Source organism: Lepisosteus oculatus, chromosome 2 (assembly GCF_040954835.1).
Source record: "Lepisosteus oculatus isolate fLepOcu1 chromosome 2, fLepOcu1.hap2, whole genome shotgun sequence".
NCBI lineage: Eukaryota > Metazoa > Chordata > Actinopteri > Semionotiformes > Lepisosteidae > Lepisosteus > Lepisosteus oculatus.
In genome coordinates this window covers 23,563,695-23,587,174 of record NC_090697.1, presented here as the reverse complement: position 1 = coordinate 23,587,174, position 23,480 = coordinate 23,563,695, and the positions used below count along the sequence as shown (strand labels likewise).

At 37.1% G+C, this 23,480-nt stretch overlaps 1 protein-coding gene across 1 annotated transcript in view; it reads left to right on the top strand.

Moving 5' to 3' along the window:
- smyd3 (SET and MYND domain containing 3) overlaps window positions 1-23,480 on the top strand; it is a 343,364-nt gene that overhangs the window by 57,163 nt on the left and 262,721 nt on the right. Inside the window, exon 2 of the mRNA XM_006626065.3 lies at window positions 18,884-18,947. Coding sequence (XP_006626128.1) covers window positions 18,884-18,947 — 64 coding nt within the window. The remainder of the gene's footprint in view (window positions 1-18,883; window positions 18,948-23,480) is intronic.

The window sequence follows — 23,480 nt, the reverse complement described above, 5'->3', positions numbered from 1 at the left end:
TAGCATATTTATCAGAGATCTTCCTTTCAGTTCCTGAATGTTTTTGTTTTCTTATACGTTTTGGTTTTAAGTTCAGACTTCCTCCTGGATACTAAGTTGCACGTCGGTCTGAACAGCACTTTTATTCCTTTAAAATTCTCTCCCATTATTGGCTGTCACTGAGCATGACATTTCTTTATTCATGCACATGTCCATACTAAATAGACTTGAAGGACCTGTGATCTATAGTATATGGTTTCCAGCCAGTAATGGTAAAGGTAAGTGTTAGAATTGGTTTGGAACATGTGGCAATTTTATTAAAACGCTGCCTATTTGAGATATTGCTGAGTGCAAACAAGAATATACTAGTGTATTGTTGTAATATGGCAGTCTGAAAGCCCGGCTGTTTTAATTTATGCCACTTGAGTCCTTGGAGAACATTGATAAACAGCGCTGTAATCATCGTGTTTGCACTGCCTGTTCCAAGATGGAAAGCAACGGTGCTTCATGATTGCAAAGAATGCTTAGTCTGTACATGCATGGCTATACTATTAAAATCCAAGCAAATGTCCTAGTTTTATAACCATGTACAGTACAGTATGTATTTGCTCATAGGAGCCAACTAATTAAAAGCCTGTTTACCTGTATAATTAATCTTCCAACTATAGTTAGCAGATGATTGCTAGAAAAAAATAAATCTATCCCCTACATTAAAAAATATTTATATTGAAGCATATTTTCTAATTGAATGTTACAATAATATGGACTTAAACTGTGCCAAAATATCCTACAGGTTAGTGTACCTAATTTTGAATAATATTCCTAAATATATTTTTTTTAAACATAACTTAAAAACCAAATCAAATATGTATATTTTAGAAGAGTTTTTTACAGCTTAATAATTAGTGAAAGATGGATGGAGCATTTAATCCAAAATTTCAAATCCAGGTTATGAAACTGACTGCACAGATTTCATCTGTCAAGCCATCAGGTGATTTATATCCTCTTTTCAACAAATGGTGTGAATGTAATGGGAGACTGGCCATTCCAGGGAATGTCTGATGAGAGAGACGAAAGGAAACAACATGGTTGATATTGGATGGTGCTATTGATCTTTACTGCTTCTCTACCTAGTGTTGCATATAGGGGTTATGTGACATTTGATTTGTGCTTTCTAAATTGTTTGTGGCTGGGGAATGATGCGGGACATGGCAGAATGAAATTGAATTGTGTAGGCAAACTGGATGGTTTAAAAGAGAGACTGATTGTGATGAATAACACTGTAAGGATTGTCAGTTGATTCATGGTCACTCACTGTCAACTAGGATGGCGTGTACAATAAATAAGTACAGACAAAGTCCTGTATGACTGGTAATGACGGGTTTCTGTAGGCTGCAGCCAGAGGTGAAATGATGTCTACCTGAAAACCAGCCAGGCCTCTTGGTCATGTGATTGAAGACCAACAAAAAAGACAGTTTGAGTTATCATATGGAGGTTGGTTGTACTCTGTCACTTTTTTTCCTTTGCTTACCTCAGTGGATTGTCGTACTCGGTTTTGCTATGCTTTTCATTGTGCTTTTTTCAAAGAGGTGTTGCGTGGAACCATACGATTGGCTGAGCATTTTTTCAAAGAAGTGACGCTCAAAATCTGATTTGTGGACAGCCTGTTGCGCGATACTCATTAAGAATGAAACCAATGAAACGTGATGTGACTAGTACTTTATCTCTGATCTTATAGGTTTCAATATGTCCCATTTCCTAGGTAGTATTCAAAATATTCATTTTCCTTGTGACAGCACAGTACAGTTTTACTGCAGTGGGTTTTAATGCATCTTTGTGGTTCAGATGCTGGGAGGTATAGTATACCTGAGATATTAGTCTAAATGAACAGCTTATGCCGCACTGGCATTTTCAGCTATAAATAAAACCCTTACGTCAACAAAACCAATCTGGGGTGTTTTCATTTGAATCTTTTTAAGCCAGTAATTCTTAAAGCAAAAAGCACTTTACCTGAGAATGCTGTATTGTTCACTCAGCAACAATCTCATGAAAACCTTTCTTTTTTTATGAATAACAAACCCTAATGTCCGGAGGTGTATTTTTGTTTGTCCTGTGCCAAGCACTTTTTTAATTCTGTCTTCATGTGCAAGTTCTGCAGTTAAGCAACATCATTCCTGTGTTTTTTTGTTGAAATATTTTACAGCTAAAAAAATCTTGTCTCCAAGGTGGTAAACATCTAAGGCCGAGCTAGAAGAAAATTATAGTTCAGGTCCTTTGTGTCATTATTTGTGGTGGGTGCTGCCTAGTGAAGTCAGGAGATAAGAGGGCGCAGGATTAAATCATATTTTTACACATTATCTCTAGTAAATATTGATGTTCTGGTTGTGGTTGGTAGTCAGGCATCACAAGAAATGAGTTATATTCCTCAATACTGAGGAATTATTTCAAAACCTGATTAACAGTTTGAAGGAAAATACATTGTGGTGATTGTTAATGACAGGTACAAGTATATTAATAATAATAATAAACTTTATTTTATATAGCGCCTTTAAAGGTGGCTTCTCAAAGCACTTTACAGGATGACAACAACAATAAATAAGAATACACAAGATAAAACACAATTACAATATATAATAATTATAATAATTGCTTACACTTATATAGCGCTTTTCCGGACACTCCACTCAAAGCGCTTTATAGATAATGGGGACTCCCCTCCACCACCACCAATGTGCAGCATCCACCTGGATGATGCGACGGCAGCCATAGTGCGCCAGAACGCTCACCACACACCAGCTATCAGTGGGGAGGAGAGCAGAGTAATGAAGCCAATTCATAGAGAGGAGACTGTGGATGGTGGTACTAAGAAAAGCAGAGGGGTGAAGAATGGAACCAGTTAAGTAAAGGCTTTTCTGAAGAAGAGGGTTTTGAGTCTGGATTTGAAGGAGTTTAGAGAAGGTGACTCTCTGATGTCCTTGGGGAGAGAGTTCCAGAGCTTGGGGGCATAACAGGAGAAGGCCCTGTCACCCATACAATGTAGACGGGCTTGGGGGTCAGTAAGGAGAGCAGAATTAGAAGAGCGAAGGTTGCGAGGTGGGGAGTAGGACGATAATAGTTCAGACAGGTACTGAGGTGCCAAGCCGTGCAGAGCCTTATAGGTTAGCATGAGGATTTTAAAGTCTACACGGAATTTGACTGGAAGCCAGTGCAAGCACTCCAGGATAGGAGTTTCATTTATAATGAGTGCTTTCCCTTTGTTTTCAGCAGCCATTGTCATAACACTTTCTTTTGTATGGGACTGTGAACTGCAAGGAAAGAATATATTAAAAAAAAAAGTATTGAGGAATACATACATTCATTTCTTTGTCACTTTTGATCTTTTTTATAAAGAAAAACAGAGAAGTGGTTTACATGTGTTGGGAGTAATACCACTGCCTGTAATACCAAACTGGCTGAAATTCTGCTTGTGCAAATATAAAAAACGTGTTTTATCCAGCAATTGACTAAAAGACAAAATATTCGAGAGCACAGCTAGAAAATAACACTGTCTTGTTTACAGTACATTGGTGTGACATATTGTACAGTAGGTCGTCTGGAATACAGTGTTTTGAACTAGTCTGAAGTTTTCGGATTATAAGATAACATTTCTTAGCAATATTGAAAGTAAGGTACAGTACATCTTCAGGCAATATTGAAGTAATGTGGAAAATGGCACTCTATAAATTAATATGTGATAAAGAAGGGAAGACTGCAAATCATATTGTACCAAACCTTGAAATGAGTTTTTAAAAATAACATTCATGGACTGAAAACATTACATCATTAAGTAATTGTTTTACTTTTGAATGCTATTATTTCTTCCAAGTGTACAGTATGTACGTAACATCTTGCCCTGGTGAAAGATTGCTGAGTAAAGCACCTGAATTTTAATTGACTATTTAATGTGTATCTTAGTACTGCTGTCTCACAGTTTTTTGGTTCCTGGCCGTGGTACCATCGTTGTGAAGACTGCACGTTCACCTTGTGTTTGTGTATTTTTTTTCTGGGTAATTGATTTTGCTTTTCACCTTCCGAAGATACAGTATACAGTACTAGTGATAGCTTGAATGACAACACCAAATTGCAGTGAGTCACAGGGGACTCTGTTGCAGAGAGGAATGGAGTTAACCTTCGTTATTAAAACTGATCTGTCTGGAGCAGCTCCGACCACAAGACGGTGAAAAAGAAGTAATTATGTGATTGACAGGAATAATGATTTAAAAAAATCTGCACTCAAAACATGCTATTCATATTTAAACAACCATAGAGAACTCCTCACTGGGGTACTTAAATAAACATAACTTGCTATCTCTTCAAATTACACAGGTAAAATGTCTTAAGACTCAAGTCGAATGTTAAGAGGTGAAAAAACAGGCCATGGATTTTGCTCGTCTCAAACGAAGCATACCTGCAAGCTGTTCACTGAAAAATATAAGCAGATCTGAACTGGGAGCTCAAGTGAGCTTGACCTCTTTCAAAATCGGGCGGCACAAGACCTCATCCCAGCAGATCACAGATGGCAGCACAGCCCTCCTCCCAGGCTACCCCTACCATTAGCTGCAAGGTGCTAAATTGATCAGATACTATTTCTGCGGTCCAGGAGGAGACACCTTGGCAAAGCATTTGAGGTGCAAACAACAGAAATGTAGCCAACACAATGATGGCTGATGAGATGAAGTTGTTGCCATGGCTACCGCTGCACTGTATGTGCTTGTGCTCTGTTGATTAAACATCTGACTGGTATTCCACTTGATAGGACTACATGGGAAGCGAGTCATCTGTCTCCAAAAGATTGTGTTTACTTTTTACTTTCATTAGCTCTGTGAAACATAATCTGCTGAGGCTCGGTATCAGCTCATTGCAGACAGTGGTCGTGGTTCTGATAGGACAGCATACCCATGAGTTTGTTGCAGTCTGTCTAACCTCATAATATTTCTAATGAAACTTTCAATACTGTTCCTTTAGGAATTTCCTGAGAGAAGTATACTGGTGTGAATTTAATCTAATGTGTGTGTTCAGACAAAAAGTAAGTTGGGATATATCTTTGTAAAAGATGTAACAAACTTTTTTTTTACCTAAGAAAAGCAGTAACTTGCAACTGATAGAAGTCTCGCATCGCCTATAATGTGACAACATCAGGTTTAATGAATCTTGTGTCTTTAGCACGATTTTCACAGTAGGATAATAACACATTTTCTGGCTTACAGTATTGGAGAGACAATAATAAGCAGTTCATTTCAAAAGTTTGCCATCACAGGTCTATTTTGATCTGGAGCAGAAAAATTCTCATGTTAGAATCTGGTCACTTTTGCCCAGGATGGTTAGTTTAGTTCCAGTTTTGTTAATTACCACAGTGGCATGGAATTACCCCCAGGATTCACCGCCTTGTTACCTGGCCCAGAGTGACCTTGGTCCCTCTTTCACCAGTGAGCATTTCTACGACTCTGGAGGATCCAGAATGGCTATTTAGAGCTTTTTAGTCAGAAATTCTTAATTAGCAAGTTGATGAGAGACTACATAATGTTCTGTATCATTAGGGTTGGTTTTCTATGCACATGTAATATTCTGCAATTGTCTACATTAAATGTCATCTGCCAGGTGTTTTCCCAGCCTTGAAGTTTATGAAAAACATGTAGGGTTTCATTTTCTGTGTCTGTAAGGCTTGCAAATCCTGCTGTTTTGGCATTCTTTGCAAATGTTTTCTAGTTTTCAAATTTTCTGTATTTTTCTATACAAGAATTTAGATCTTTAAAATTTGGAAAAGCAGTGATCTGTGTACAATCCCTGTGGTATTCGAATATGGGAACTGCCCCCGTCTCTGTACTGTGTTTTGTATCTACTGTATTTACTGGTTCTCAATCCAAACACACATGGGTTTCTGAAATCCCACTGCCTATAGGATAGGGTAGTTTGTGTATCATGAGAGGGAATGATACTGTACAGTACAGTGTGTGTATTTATACTGGAGGCTGAAGTGTTGTGGGAAAATTAGACAATGCTGTGCTCTTTGGGAGTGCTCAGGCTCTTCAACATACTGTACATACTGTATACAGTATATTATAAAACATACTTAATCTCCCTGTGGAAGAACAGATCTGTCTTGCACAACTGGAGTGAATATCATTACCTTGACATTTCTCTCAGGCATTCTTTCATATACTCATATACAGTTCATATTCATAAACAGTATATTGTGATAAACATCATTGACATACTGTATGATCATTCTGATTAGGGCTCTGCAGAATATTTTTGCTGTTTCTTTTTTGTTGAACAGTTGTTTATTAGCTACTAGCTTTCTTATATCCCAGTTTACCTAATTTTTTCTTATGCAGAAAATTGGGTTCCCTATATTCTGTGAAAGAGACAGTCTGTTTGGAACTGTGAAATGTACTAATACTACTTTCTGCTCCTTGTATAATGCTGTAAACCAGGCAAGTACCAATATTCCTATTGTCTGCCTTGTTCAAGTTTAAAATATATCCCATTACGAGAAATAATGTCGTCAGCCATTTCCGAGTGTATTGATCTTAATTCACAAAGGAAAAACTGGGGCCACTCCAGTTTGGTTGTGTAAGAAACGACCTTTGCAGAGCATCTGTAGTTTCATGTGAAGTTTCATGTGTTATTGTTTTTTTTGCATTGGTAATTTGGCATCTTCTGGAAAACAAAATAAACATAGAGTTTTGTTTTCTGCTCTTCTTCCCCCAAATCTGTTGCACAACCTTCATTAAAATGCACTGAGAACGCACCAGCTTTGTCAAGAGCATTGAATGATATAATTCACAAGAGTGAGTGCATTTTTGTTGATTGAGTATATTTAAGCATATATAGTATGTCTTATAAAATGAATTACAGTTTAAATGAGTTGGACATCAGGATGCTGTATGTTTACAGTGATTTAATTTAAGAGCACTTGGACTATTACAGTATTTTTAGAGTGGAGAGTATTCTTTACCTCTCCCAGCTTAAAACCAACCAGCGGACAGGGGGATCTCTGTGACACTTGAAGTATAAGAACTCCTGGCAGAAATGTATTCATGTTTTACTCACTTGCAGCTGCCTGTGAACAACTGTACTGTTGCTGCTAGCTCCAGGCATTTCCTTCATGTAGATTCAATCTGATTCTGACAGACTTCAGACTGTACTCTCCTCTCCTGTGGATGTTTTTCTTGGACACCCCATCTTTACATCGGAGATTAAAAAAGCCGGCAAAACAGTCACGAATTGAATCAGTCTCTGTTTTAGAAATTTTTAAAATTGCATATATTTAAAGATTACAGTGACTCTTTCCTGTCCATGCCTGTGATACTACAAAATTAAATGGACACCAAGATTCAATAGGTAAAATTCAGTCTTTCATTGACTCATTTTGAAGTTGCATTATTTTCCATTTTATCAAACAAATCTTTTATACATTTTTATTAATAGCTATAGAATAATTATATTCCCCTGTTTACTTTCTAGAAAAGCATGTGTTTTAATGTGTGTAGCTTTATTGAGTTGCTCAGGTATGAATGAATGAGTAGTAATTATACAGTACATTCTCTCTTCTGTGGGGATCTCACCTGGACAATAAAATTAACCTAAACGTAAAAAAATTGCGTATGAAATAAAAACATGTAACTCAGCTTGGGACATTTATACATAAAACAACTTGTATTTTTGAAGTCCAGGATGGTTTGTGGTCTCTACTTTAAAATAATAAAAAAAATACTTACTGTACCATCACGAAGGATGTGAAAAAGAACATAAGCTATATTCAAAATAATAACCATAAACTCATTTGGGGGGAGGGGCTAAAACATATCTGCTTCAGAATACTTCATCTACTACAAATTAAATACTTCAGGCAATCAGATTTCTTTCTTGAAGACCTACCGCAATCATTACCAGTCACTCACTGGTAGTGACACGTTCAAATACACAAGAGTCACTAAGAGCCACTTTTAACTTGTGTGAAAATGTGCACTCTCACACATTAAACACATTTCTTCACGATCATCCAGTAATACAATCAGTGAGATTACACACAAGTGAACCCTATTAGATGGCCTCTAGTGGCAGCCCATGGAAATGACTGTCTGTACAAGACATCGTCTGCCACACAATGATGGGGCAGTGTCTCAGGTATGAGAAAGCTTTCAAGATGAGCACAGCTGCAGGGCCTGATGGTTTCCTAGGACTTCCACTTAAGTAAATGAGATGTTATTTATATAAGCCTTTAAAAAACTTTTACTCAAGAGTTTCAAGTTAGGGAGCTGCATCAGCATATACAGTAAGGGCTGCAAAGGAACAAGTATAATTACTTGATTTAATTTAGTCATCCATATGATGAAAGGGCACTATATTGGCTAATCTCCAGTCCATGTACAGTACACTACTCCTCTTGAGCAAGAGGAACAGGTAAAGGTTTACTCCATGCTGGAAAGAAAAGAGACAATATTTCAGCTGTGGAGTCTTCCACAGCCAGAAGACACCTTGGACACCTTGTTTCCATCGCCGAAACATTTTTTTTTTCACCATGGAATAAACCTTTACCTGTTCCTCTTGCTCATGTACAGGAGTAGTGTACTGTACATGGACTAGAGATTTGCCAATATATTGCCCCTTCATCATATGGATGACTAAATTAAACCAAGTAATTATACACCAGTATGTCTGACTTGTGTTATACAGTATGTAAGGTTATATGAACAAGACTAAGAACTAAACTAAAGGGTCAGCAATATTGAAACTGCCCTAGAGGATGGTTAACATGGATGTTAAAACCCAGATCTGGCTTAGCTAAAGTGCTCTTTGGACAAGCAGCAACAGGAATGGACACACAGCATACTGTAGAATATGATATTTATAATCATGTTCTGAAAATCAAAGTATATCATATAGGATTAATGCTCAAGTTGTTGGCAGTAGTTATTCTGTGTGTGTATTTGACTAGTTAACAAATTAAGTATAAGGAGTAAAAACTCCAGTTGGGGTGCTGTAATTGATGGGATCTGTTCTAGGACCACTGCTTCTTGATACTGATATCCTTATAATTTCTGTAGACGATTCTGGTAAAGTTAGTAAAGTTTGCAAACAATAGCAAAATAGGAGGGTTAGCAAAAACAGTAGATGCAGAAAACTGAAAGGTTTTAGTCTCAGAGTAAGAAAGGACCTGACTTAAAGAGCTGTCAACCTAGTCTACACAAGTGGAACCACTGTGGAATTGCATTTAAAACTAAGATGTTTTTACCCAGAGGTCTCCTAGCCATGCTGTCAAAACCAATACCCTGGTTTCTTTAAAAAAAAAATGACTGGATCCTTGTATACATTGATTGCTAACTACTAAATGGGCTAAATGGCCTCTTCACGTTTGTAATCTTTCTTATGTTCTTAACTGCTCAGCTGTCAAGTGCTTCTGACCCAACAACCCTTCCTGTCTTGTAAGCTCTGGTTACTGCAGTACCAGTAACGGACCTGCTGGTATCTCGCTTGTTCCTGAGAATTCATCCATTACCATAGCATTTCAAATTTAATAGAGTGTATCGGATTAATTAAGTATAGCAATAATCAAATTGCACAATTTCAATTGTAAAAAGGTGTTTTACTTTGCGATGAGGTTTATTGTTCATCGTTCATTTATAATATCAGCTTGATATGTATGGGGCGGAGCGGTGGCTCTGTGGCTAAGGATCTGCGATTGTGGCTAGAAGGTTGCCGGTTCCAATCCCGCAGGCAGATGAATCCTACTCTGTTGGGCTCCTGAGCAAGGCCTTTAACCCCAACTGCTCCAGGGGCGCAGACCCTGCGCTCTGACCCCAGGCTCTCTCCCTGTCTGTGTGTCTCATGGAGAGCAAGCTGGGGTATGCGAAAAGATAATTCCTAATGCAAGAAATTGTAAAGGGTTAATAAAGTGATGTTATGTTATAAAGAAGCTAGGCACATTAAAAAAAAAAAAGAATTTGCTTTTATACAGGGCAGGTCTAATGACACTTCCATTCCTGACTTTGGGATGCCACACAAATCTCCCTTGGTTCAACTCACATTGTAAGAAAATAGATATACGTACTACTGTGCGTTACAGTATTGCTATGCAGCATTGGACCCATTTAGTGACAAACTTTAATGTGTTCTGAAAGATGTTCTGAATGAAGAGGCATATTTCATACTGATGAGGGAATAACAATATGGTTGATCATTGTAAGGGGAGCGGGGATTTTTACCACTTTTCTTGTAGGTTGATAGATTGCTGCTGATGAAGTGTTCAATGGGAAGTGTAAAAGAAAATCTTTTTACTTCCACCCATCCATTATCAGAACATCTATTAACAGTCATGACAACCCAGAGCCTATCCAGGACATACTGTAAGACAGGAACACACTGAAGAGGACACCTAGTCCATTTCAGTGCACAAACACGTTGACAATTTAGAGATGCCATTTAACCTAGCCAGCATGTCGTAGCTCCATAATAGAGAAGGCAGCTCAGTCTGGAATTGAACCCAGAACACAACTCCTGTAACGCAGCTTTTTACTTATTAATAACATTCATAAAGCAAAAGGTGGCCAGTAGGTTTTTAGTATGAGAGTTGTTTGGAAGGCATCCAAGTTGTTAGTATGCACCATAAAAGGAAAAGTCCACTGAATTCTGCCTGGCCGGCAGCCCAATGCCATTTTAATGGAAAACAAAACCCTCTAATACAAGTTAGATGGCAGTTAAACCTGCATTTCTTTTCCACCGATAATAGCCAATGTGTCAGTTATTAGCCTGGATATTTCCTTTTATATTTTAGATATATTTCCTTCCCAAAAGTTCCATGTTGTGAACACAGCAGGAACTGTGGTGTACTGATATTTTACATAATCATTTTCTTAAAAACATACAGTCACTGGAAACATGTGGAATTCCAAACGGTGCCGACAAGATGATATCAGATCATGCGTTGCCTGATAAGATGCATTGCTGCCCTTTTTTACAGCAATGTAGACGAAGGTATCCATATCCCAAGCCTCATTCCAATCTGCTGTCATTATGGCAGGCTTATCAAGAACAATACTTTTATCCGAAAGCAAATCATAACGCTCATGCATCAATTTGAATGTTTTTACAGTTGATGAGAAGGTTCGTTGCAATCACATAATTCCTCTCTTAAGAGTGATGAGGGTACTTATAAATTAAGGAATTCCTGCACGGAACTTTGGGCTGTTTGCACGAAGCCCTCTTCTCGACAAGGGTCTGTAAAAACAAGAGAGTTCCATAAAATCAGGGCTACATTATACTGCACATCTATGTTAAATAGCTGCTTTGGATACTTGCAATTAAGCCTTCCTAATAAAGCAGGCAAACTGTGTAGTGGTGGGGGATAATAATACTACATAAGTAGATGGTGGAAACTCGGATTAAGCCGAGACATTCGAAGCTAAGATCTTTAGAGAAGTGAGACTTTAACTTTAAACCTTCCATTCTATGAACCATTTGTTATAAGTAAATTAAAGCCTATGAACAATAGAAGTGATTTTCAAAAATAAAATCTTTGATCCTTAAGGCCTGCTTTTTATCTCTTCCAGGGAGTTTCCATCCTTACATGCTGTATTGCAGTATTGTTAGTCTCCCTGCAGTTTATAGGCATGGGTGAAAATAAAAGAAAATGCAGTGCAGGTTGAGATGAGGAGATAGACAACTGCATGTAATTATATCAACATGTCAAATACATTTTGTCAAGGACAGATTAATATAATTGGCTGGCCAGACATTTATAAAATCGCAGTTCACAGCCAGGGGGAAAACAGACAGTAGCAAACTGTGCTGGGACCTTGTACACTTGTGATGTTGGTTTTCTGTCTGAGAGGACCAGTGCTTTTATCCAGGTTGTCCAAGCTTTAGTGGTCGTCATATTGGTGACATCATCCAAACTGCTTTGGCCTCACAGAGAGACGATGCAGGGTATCTCAATTACTGTACATGTTTAAAGTGAACATGCCGGTATGTAAAATAAAAACCAAAAAAATCAACAGGTTATGAATAAAACTAAGGAACACAATTGATTGCTGTTCACATTTAAGCTCTGTGGTGGTACTGAAGTTTGATGCCTAATTTTCAGACCTTTGCCATGAGTGGGTTGTGTGAGGGTGTATGAAATGGGATACCTTCTAGATTTGATTTATGTTGTGATCATCGGCCAACCCGACTTGAAATGAGAATCATTCTTTTTCTTTCCATGGCCGTATTCAGGCACCAGCTTAGCCTTTCAAAGAGCCTTTTTTGTTTTGCAGCAGGATGTTTGCATACATTAACGCAAAGGAGAATTCTGAAAATAGAAGCCTGGACCCTGTTTCATAACGTTACAACCTTTCTCAAAACAGATACCTTGGCCTGACTACTGCCTACTTTGTCATTCAAGATCTCACAGAACTGTTCATAGGGGTGTTAATACAGTATATCCTGGCTCAGTTCCACTCCAGGCTTGTGCAGTCTTGTCCACTTAAAGGTTCCTTTGTGATACAATAGGTGAAGCAGTTTCTCACTTCTCTACCTGTTCTGCTGTGTCGTGGGGCTGCTGGTGCAGAGTGGCAGCTGTGTGTCAGCCAGGCGGAGGCTGCACTTACAGTAAGTGGTGGGTGAAGTGCTTCCCCTCCTTTACGTAAGGTTCTTTGGGTTCCTTGGGGATGAAAAGTGCTTTTTCAATGAAGGGAAGTGTTTTTATTGTTATTATTCAGGTAAAGGTGATTTTAAAATGAATAAGATGAGGTGGACACACAATCTCATTTTATTATCGCATTTAAAAAAGCCCCTTTCTGGCAAGATGTAATCTGCTGTTGTTTTTTAAATTACTTACATGTCCTGTGTTCTTTGTCCCTGCATTATAATAGTACGCTTTATATAGCACCAACAAATATATAATATATAAAATATATATATAAAAATATATATTTATAATCTGTTGACTGTATTCTGTATAAATCACTTCTAATGTTTTTTTTTATTTTAGAACCATGCTTTAAATCATGATTACAAAGACTGCTGTATTAATTCAATGTTAACAGCTGGTCATTGATTAAGGAGAGATTCTCGTCTTAGCCAGAAATCTACTTTGTTTTAGACATATTTCTGTGAAAATTGGGTGGGCTTTTTATCTTGGAGCTGATCTGATATTAATGAGAAGCTGTTCTAAGTGTATTTATTACAGTACTCTTGAGTTATTGCAGTAGCTTAATCACTTGAGTGTTTCAATTTATCCTTGTTTCACTGTTAAAAAATAAATCATTTAGCCAGTTGTGTTTTGCTATTTTCTTTGTTTATGTAGAGTAAAGACAGGAGATTATTTCAGGACAGAACATTCAAACTAGTTAATCTGATCTGTGCTATCTTCCAAAAGATAAAGAATTCGAGGCATGTTGTGGAAACTATTTTACTCCCATGTTATCAATAATACCCAGTTGGTATTAGCCTTAATTTTAAGATGTACTGTATGTGAAATTTGATAATGTAAAATATACATTACACATGAAACAGAATATTCTGTGAACCAATTTCACTTAGGACATTTCACATTAGTACAATTGTCAAATACTGTGTATGAAGACAAATCATTTTTATAGTAATTTCTTAGCAGGCTTCAAATTTGAAGGTTTCACAAGTTTTACAATTTTTTGGTAGTTAATATGTACTGTAATTGATCCAAGAATCTCAACCAGCTGTTTTGTGATATACAGGTAATTGAGAGTATTGGTTTTGATTATATGACAGTGTACCGTTATAGTTTGTTCCACGTTTTCCCACTTTTCTGTGTCTTTATGTATTTTCCAGTTGGTGTTATAAAGGTTTTGCAAAGTATACTGTATGTCAATAAAGGTAAATTTGTTTAAATGAATCTGGTTTCTCTTTAAAAAAAAACTGAACCTTTGAAATATTGATATAAGACCTAAATGATCCTACTGCTACTGTTGTTTTAGTGACAGCTCCTGTAATTCATTATGCTGTATTTTCACTGGATGATGAAATGGAATAGAATATATACAGTACAATAAGTGAGTAAACATTCAGAATTATCTAAGAGATCTGAAGGTTACCTACTGCATATAGTCAGTATACAGTATATACTGTAATGTAATTTTTTAAAAACTTTTCATTGAGAATGAAATCGGTCATATGCATAGGTCAAAACCGTTTTGGAGACATGCAGATTACTTTCTGTGTGTCCTTTGAGCAATGTAATTGCAAAACTCATAAGAAACATTAAAGAAGAAAATAAAAATGATTTGTTTGACCTGGATTACAGTACATCCTAAATTTGACCACCCGTGAGTAAAGCCTGGAAGCCCAGTAGTAGAACCCTTGTTGTTTCACAATGGCCTCTTCCTTCTACTTAGTGGCCACCAGTCATTAGGTACTTGGATTAGAATTTGCGATTGGTTGTCAGATTAAGTTTTTATTTAATCAGGGCCTAAATGGGGGATGTGGGTTACCATAGTTGCCAAGAGGAATCTTATCCACTGTAGAGGATGGTTCATGTCTTCTTCCAGTAATGCCTTGTCTCATGGTCTGAAATACTGTACTGTATGTTATACTGTCTTTTGTTAGAAATTAACAGCAATAACTGGAAAGTGAAATATCAGGTAAGATTTAGTTTCTCTTCAGTTTTTTGTTCTCTCAGAAACGTCCTAACAGAACATGGTGAAATGTCAGTTTGGTTCTGATTATAGTCTGAATTTTTTTGGGGGTTGGTTATGTTTGAGAGCTGAAAAGTTAGAGTGCTGTCGCTACATTGCTCTTGACTTTTCACTTGGTTTTGGAACATCTATGTGAAAAGGGCCTCCCATATTTTCCTTCTTATGGAAATCATATCAGGAAGTGCCTGTTGAAGGATTTAAATTGCACTGACCAACATAAATTACATGTTGATCTTTTTTTTAATGAATGTTGGATGGGTTTCAATGTTCACAAAGGCAATTTGCCAAAAGCAACTCTAATTTTGTTTCAGATACTGAAGGAATTAGTGAACATGAAATAAAGGAAACATTTAAGTCTCTAATTTGAAGTTAAAACAGGAAATCACTACAGTTTCTTGGATGTCTTTTTGGATTGCTGCATGCATAGTTGATGAATGTCATTTTATAGACCAGGACAGGTTGTGGCAACCTGACAGGAGAAGCACTGACCCTTAGACAGCCCTGTGTTCACATTAATGATCCGAGGTTCTGCATTGACTGCATTCTTAATAAACAGTCTTGTTTGCCAACTGTTTGTCTGCTTTTAAAAGGCCATGTGTTTATTCTCCAGAGACTGAAATTGAGTTTTTATTCATAGTTGACAGTGCAGGTGTGCGCTCAGTCATATATGTGATAAAAAAGGCTGAGATTTATGTATAGAAAAATCATGATTAGAATGCAGGCAGGGAAATCTGCCTGTGTGTGTTTTTTTTACTGTAGTCTACTAAAGTAATTTTAATGATTAGCTGTTTTGCAGATTACACTTCCACCTGTCCCTTATGATTCCAAAACAAGACCCATTTTTTCATATGCAGTTCAGAGTTGATGCTTAGGGGGATTAGAAGCAGTTATGCACAGTACTGCAAATAGTCTTATGAATATCCATTAGAGAGATCAACTTTAGATGTGGTGAGGTGTTATTCCCACAGACGAGACTGAGAGACTTTTACTTGCCTGAGCAAGGTTTAATGTCTAGGCAATCTCAAAACACATATCCCACAACAAATCTCTTTGACAGTAATGCATCCATTTTTTCCAGACATCAACATGTGATATTAAGTATGAAATACGAGCTGAACAGAAGATAAAGTAACTGGCAGATTCTTTTATTGGGGCAGAGAAATTTACAACCTGTCTATGTTCTATAAAATTATACTGCGAAAGCATGCTACAAGGTACCAGGCCTTGGGGGCATTTTTAATGCTAGGGGTAAAGGCTTGACTCCTTCAACTAAATTTCCTGTAAATTATAATACATTGTAGCCCTTCATAAAGCAGTGAAGCTGATACATTTAAAAAAAAGTACAGACGATTGTAGAGATTGTGAAATAGATATGGTGGATTTTTGGTGACCCCATCCTTTGGTCAGAAAAGTAAAGGAGTCTTTTCTGTAGATGTATGGATACTCTGATTGTTTAAGAAATAATAAAATATTGGTTGGAAGGCAAGCAGTAGACAGTATTTGTCTGTGGCATAAGGGGTAGGAGATATCTGGATCACTGATTTATTCTGGTATCAAAGTCATACTTGTTGGCATGTCTATAGGTCTCAGTTTAATAGCTTGGTGTACTAGCAAAGGTTGTAACTGACTTACCCTTTCCACTTAAAATTACTGGCCCAACAGCCTCTTCAATCTATTCATTAGCCCTCATTGCTAGCATAGACATTTAACATTGGGTTCATTCTTGCCTTAGGGTACAATTTTACTGTAATGTCAAACCAATGCTTAGATTGTAAGAAAATTTCCAAATGCCAGTGATTGACCCTGTGTATTATTGTAAATGACACCATTTCTGGACTGATTGCACCTCGATTTTTATGGTGATGGTATAGTACTTTTGTTGAAGTCATACAAAAATCTCACCAACCTGCCAACCAAAATTAGCCCACCCTTTTCTTTACTATTATGCACTAGAGTAGAAAATAGAGATTGGCATTATCTTTTAAATTATTGACATAATGCTCCTTTTCAAAATGTGGTCTATGCTCAATACTGTAGGTGTAACACAAAGAGTATTGCTAGTGCTGAATCATACCCTTCATATAAAAAACCTCCTGGTTGAGATGTTACTTCTGTTTCACAACTGTCTTACAGTATGTTGCTTGCACTTTAAATCTTATCATATTTCTATTTTATATCTTTCTACAAGATAAAAGAAGAAAAAACACCAACTAGCACCATTTGTCACTCATTAAAGTTTATCAAAATAACAGGCTGGTTCTGACTGTGGCAAAATGATCAATTTGGTCATTTATCTCTATCTGTGTTTAATTATATTCCTTCTTGTCACTTTGACAGTGCTGCCTAAAAAATGAGTCGGGAGCAGTGATACTGAAGGCTCCCTGGGCAAGCTGCCCACTGGCAATAAAACTTTTCTGGGTGACTTTGTCTAATTTGTTTTTGACTCTAATTCAAGGTGAACCACTTCTGACACAGATTCATTTACTTTAAACTAGATTCTAAAACATGAATCAGCAATTAAAAAATGTATCTGGGTTCTGAGGACATTGTGCTGTTTTTGTTTCTGCCAAACTGCTACTGAATATTTGGAGCTTTCAACAAAGCAGTATGTGTTACACAGAAAATAAAGCCTAAATATTTGAAGATAAAGATGTCTGATCCAAATCCAAAGCTTTTTGGAGTACTTTGAATATAGTTTCTAAATGTCTCAATAATTATGCGCAATTAATGAAATGCTATACATTTAATTAAAATTTTAAAAAGTCCAATAAAACCCAGCATGAATTTGCATTAGTTGTGCTCCATTGCTAAATTTTCAAAAAAATATGAATTATTGCTGGTTATTTTTATAATAACCCCCTGATTTAGAATAGTCAATTCTTTGTTTTTTTCACTTGAGCTCTCAGAGCCCTGTGGTTGCATATGGGAGAGAGTGAAAAAGTGAAGTCGTGCTCCTCTGACTCGTCCACGTTCAAGCCACTTGTCTTTTATGACTGGTAACGGGCAACTCAGCTCTGTGCAGTTGGCTCAGTGAGGAGTAGAACTCAGCTCTGTGCAGTTGGCTCAGAGGCACATCTGTCCCACACAGCCCTGCATGCCTGCAAGTGCCCAGAATGATGCAGTAGTGGCTGTGTCACCAAGGGAGCCCTGGCAAATCCCACTTTACCCTAGGCTGAGAACTACTGGGAGAGCATTGCTGAAACCAGCAGCACTGCGCAGTGACTGACCTGCGAATCCAGGTCACAGTCGCAGTTGGCTAGTGACATGACTTGGACTCGAACTCACGATCAGAGGTCAAAAGGTCCTCGGTTTGCCGGTTGAGTCACTAGTGAAGCTCCATGGGTGAGATTTTTGTGGAGACCTCTTTCATCCAGATTAATTGATGTTTGATTGATGTTAGATTTCACGGCCTTCTGAAGGTTCCATTTTGCATGTTGGCTGCCTGTCTGGCCTCCGCGGAGCAGCTTCATGGGACAGTGGCCGCTACTGTGATGCCATAAGTGTCAGGACTCCCTGGAGGCATGAAATCTCTTCACTCTGTATTAATAGGTGGTTTCACTTGCTGATTGTGTAACGTAATCTTTTAAGTTTAAAGCTCACACAACACTATGTACAGTATGTTCTTTTCCCCCCACAAGTAGCCACTTACATCAGTTTTCAAAAGTTATGATAAAATCTTGTGTGAAAGCCTGTGAATTGTGTGCACACTGTATATTTTAGTGGTAAATCCACCCTCTTTATCACATTCGGTATAATAAAGTGGGAAGTAAGATGTGACACCTCAACACTGCATGCATTAAACAAGCAAGATGGCTGCATCTTAATTAAAATTCCTGCTGTCATACGTGGATCACACATTTCATTAATCTTTAGGTTGTGCAGAAAAATAGTACAAGTCATCTAGTCAAATTGAAGCTAAAATTATCTCTTGATTTCCTTTAACATTGCCAGAAAATCTTATCTGTATGGAAAGCAGATATAATTTTTCAGAGCAATATGTCAGTCCTTTGTAATGACTGTTTTATATCTAATGTAATTGAACTTGCTATTCATGGGACACTTGCTAAAAGATTTGCTTTTAATTTTATGAAAAAAAAAACATTAAGTGGATTTGATATTTTCTAGGATGTATTCAGTAACACAGTTGCTTGCAGTATTATGGTTACTGATTAGTTATCCACTCAAATAACATTTTTGTTCTCCGTTTTTAGGAAGGAAAAACTCCTCAGATGTTCTCAATGCAAGATTGCCAGATACTGTGACGCAAGTTGCCAGGTAACAACTGTGTTGTGGTTGCATTGGGAATTTATACTGTAAATGAGAGCTGTGCTGTAATAGCTTGGATATAGATCAAACATTTGAATCCACTAGAAACCTGAAGTTTGGAAAGAAATTCCATCGATCTTGACAAGAAGTTGAAATCTTCTCATAGTCTTTATGAAACCTGTAATATTCTGTGCTTTATGTATTTAATTACTCAGAAAACCAGGAACCATTCCAGTGGATTAAAATGCTTAAGACTACTTAATTCATAGCTGAGTGTTCAAATGTGTATTGGGCATAAAAAAACTACTCACTTAAAACTACTATAAAATCAATAAATTATCCGAAAAATTGTTTTTGGAGTAATCTTTATTTTAACTAGCACCTTTCATGATATATAGTATCATCTCAAGGGGCTTTATAGTATTGACCAAAATAGATTGACATACAAAAATAATACTGTAAATTAAACTGACTTAAAATGTGAAGTATAAAAGTGATTTTTTTTTAAAGTCAGGAATGGCTAAAAATGACTTGAGCTAGAAGATTATTCCACAGTCTTGGAGCAACAAGTAACAGTAAACATAACAGAACAAATTGAAAAAATGTCAAAGTCTGAGAGATGCAGGGAGCTAAGAGTTCACTACTGTAGTCATTCAAGGTCATACGAGTTAGCAGCAGGTTTTGGATTTGTATTCTAAATTACATAGGGAGTCAGTGCAGGGAAGCTATTAGAGGTGATCTTTACTGTTGCATTTTTCATTTTAGTTACGATTTGAGCTGCTGAGTTTTGAGTATGCTGCAACTTATAAACATGTTGTAGGGACACTGACAATCCTCGCTCTTCAATAATCAAGTATGGAAAAAAGTACGTACATTAGCTTTTCTGTGTCAAATGAGAGAGTTGTGAATGGTTATGGGCTGTGTTCTGAAGGTGAAAAAATGCACCTTCACATTGCAAACATGAACTTTAAATGTCCTGTGTAATGCCACATATGACCAATGCTGTTGAAGCAGAGAAATAACTTATTTGAACATTCATTTCTATAAATCATATAAAATCAGAATTGGAGTAAAGAAGCTACTGTAATATCATATACTGTAATAGGGATGGTATAATCAACAGCAAGGCTGCACTGTTGTCCAACAAAAATGGATAAAAAGTCAGCCATCATAAAACAAAAGGTGTTCCTGTACTAGGGATTGATCTGAACTCAGGCTGAAATTACTCCTACAGCTTACGTGCACATAAATGAGATTGTAACAGCTTCAGCCTATTCTAAAACTATTGCCAAATTGTTAGATATTGGCCAATAATTACTGGGCAGGCTAGAGTCTAATTTCTGCTTTTTTAGGAGCGTAATTGGAACTGCAAATTTAAGGGCCAAGGGAACAGTTCCAGATTTTAATAATACATTGACAAGCAGACAACGATTTGGATAATTTGAACACGGCAAGGCAGTGGGAACAGGATCAAAAGATCATGTGATTTTGGAGTAGAGTCTACTCTTAAATAGAATACTTTTACTTTCAACAGAATTATTTGGAGTGGCTTCACGAGTTACAGTCTGACTCTGGCTGCTGTCCATTTTAGATAAAAAAAACTCAGAGATAAAATTGTTTTGGACCATAGACATTTTTTTAGAATGCGTTTCTTAAATGGATAATGAATTATGGAAAAATGGCTTCTTGGATTACTCTTTCCCTCTTCATTTATTCCCCAAAAATACTAACCTTTGATAGGAATGTCATCAGCACCCAGGTAACTTGCCCAGAATTACCCAGAGCCCTATTGTTAAAGGGGCCCAGTGGAGGACCAAGAAATACATTTATTTTAGTATTTCTGTATCTCTTTTTTAGTATATTTAGCTTAGTTTTCTTCCAGTAACAGTAGTTCCTGCTTGATCACTTATTCGCTCTCATTAGTGGGAGAGTCATTTGTAATTTGATTGGACGATCTAGCAAGGGTTTATGTTGTTTCTTGGTAATGTAAAAACAAAATGGTTACTACTTCACTTTGGAAGATAAAGAAACAAACCAATTTCGACATTAGAAATGTAAAGACAATCGGATAAACATTTTCTTCTTCTTACAGCCTCCCAGCAGTGAGTCTGTTGAAAAAAAATACAGGTACTGGCAATAAAATACAAGCCACTGAACCTGAGAAGTTTTTTAAAATGCATTCTCCAGTCAGAGAGCTGTCGGAAAAAGCTCCATACAAAATCAGTCATTGCATTTGACAATGAGGTTTGTTCATTCTTCCTGAACCCCTGCCAAAGCTCAGTGAAACTTCTCTGCTCAGTTTTGATGCAGAGGACCCGGCAAACACATCACTAAGTGCAAAACAGGTCACGGTAAGAGCAGTGTTTTGTGACTTGTGACAATGTGACCTGTGCTTTACCAGATACTGGTTTATCCTTGATGGGTTGTGTTTGGCTCCAAAGTCTTGTCAGGTTAAAAATGACTGGCTCTGAACACCCACAGGGTGAGTAACACAGCGTTGACTTAGTTCAGCTTCTATTATACCAATGGCACAAAAGGAATTTTCTTTTGTAACCCAGACACATTGTATTGGTTCCTTTCTGGGTTTTTATATCGTCTCTTTCCCAGTCATCTCTTTCACTAATAAGGTGATTTAGATTTACAGTACCGTTTGTGCCAAAATTACTCATGTAGAATGCAGTCAGTTATAAATTATCTCATTAATCAAAATGACATCAACTGTATTTACTGTATCAGTATGCGTTATTTATAACATACATGCACAAATAGAATGTTATGTTTCTTTTGAATTAATTTGTCATATCTTAGTATATTAAGGTGCTACAAGGCCGTTAATTGCTTTAGATGAAAAGAAAATTCTCCCTTTTGTGTTGGACAGCAGGGGAATTCACAACTGCGTTACTTCATTTAGTTGAAATAAAACTGTTCACATCAAATAGTACATTTATATTATTTGTTTTAAAAGCCCTTAAAACTAGTAAGGACCTCATTTATTTTCATTTAGTGAACATGTTTAGGGATTATGTGTGGTGAGGGAAGCAGCTTTCAGCATTCTCTCAGCAGGCGAGAAACCTGTGTTCATCCACACTTTCACACATGTTTTAACATGTATCTTGGAGAGTGCATCACACATCAGCAATTACCAGGGTCACATTTGAATACTGCTTTACAGTGGTGCTCTCAAACTTTAGTCTGCTGTGAGCTTCTGTCACTGGACCCTTCCACATGAAAATGAGCATGACCACATGCAGTGACATTGACTCACTAAGGTTTCTCACTAAGTGAACATCATCAGTTAAGAGCTTCGGAGCTGGGCTGTACATGGTGCTAACAGGTAATCTATTACATAGAACTGTCTTTGTGTCAGCTGCTTTTTTTTCTTGGTGCTGTACAGTATGTCACACATTATCTCTATGGCAACAATAATTAATAATATGCAAGGCCTCTGTATAAAGTATAAAATAAAGTATTTCTTCTTTATTACAAATTTAAAAAACATGCTTTCCTTCCAGCTTCTGACAATTACAAAATCTTTAATTGTTGTGAACTGTTTACCTTTCCTACTTAGTGGTCTTATAAAATCTCAGATAAATATGAATGATTTAAAGCACGACTTTGAACAGAAACATAGTCCAAAAGTAAATGGTGTGTGGAATTACACTGAAACTGTTCCAATAACAACAAAACATTAAATAGATTTAAAATGGTTTTGTTTAACCTCTTAATTACCATTCTTTAACCAGTAAAAGGGTACTTAAGCCAATGTATTCCAAAATCAAAATTTCCAAAAAATATCAAAACCTATAAATCATATACTGTATATAAATCACATTTTTGCAGGGTAGCTCCTGTTAGTATGTGAAAATGAATTTCTGTTTTTTGACATTTGTAAAGTCATGAGCTGTCTTGCACAGTACATACTCTACAGTACTGTATCAGCAGTCACAAGAACAGATAGTGTCTTCAGATACAGGTACATGGCGGTTTTCAGAGTCAGTTTACAACACAGATGAAATCAACATGTTTTAGGAATAAAGTTGCTTTAGCCCATAAAATGCTTAACATGTTATGACAACGCCTGGTGCACGGTATCTCAAGTAGCAGGAGACGCATATACTGTATGCAGCTATTAGGTAAAAATGGTGGTCTTTGGTGTAGAGAAAACAAAACCTTATCAATCTTCAAACACTAACCACCTCTGTTATATTCTCTGTATAAAAGCTGCTGGGCAGCTAAGATGCTTTTGGCATTAAATCCAAAACTCACAAGTCAACTGAGCAGTCAGTTGCTTCCTTGCTTTTTCCTGGTCCAGCCCAAAGAGTAATATTATGCTGTAAGCGATAGACTGGAGAAGCTGACAGTACTGGAATCCACTGTTTCCTGCTTTTCTTACTGTCACCCAGTCAACTGTCTTCCTCCAATCCAGCAGGGGAGGTAGGATGGCAGATCATTGCCCACAGATTTCTGTAGTTCAGATACAATCTGCCATCTTGTCTGAACTTACTGCCCTCGTACACTGTGCATCTATGATAAAGTTCTTCA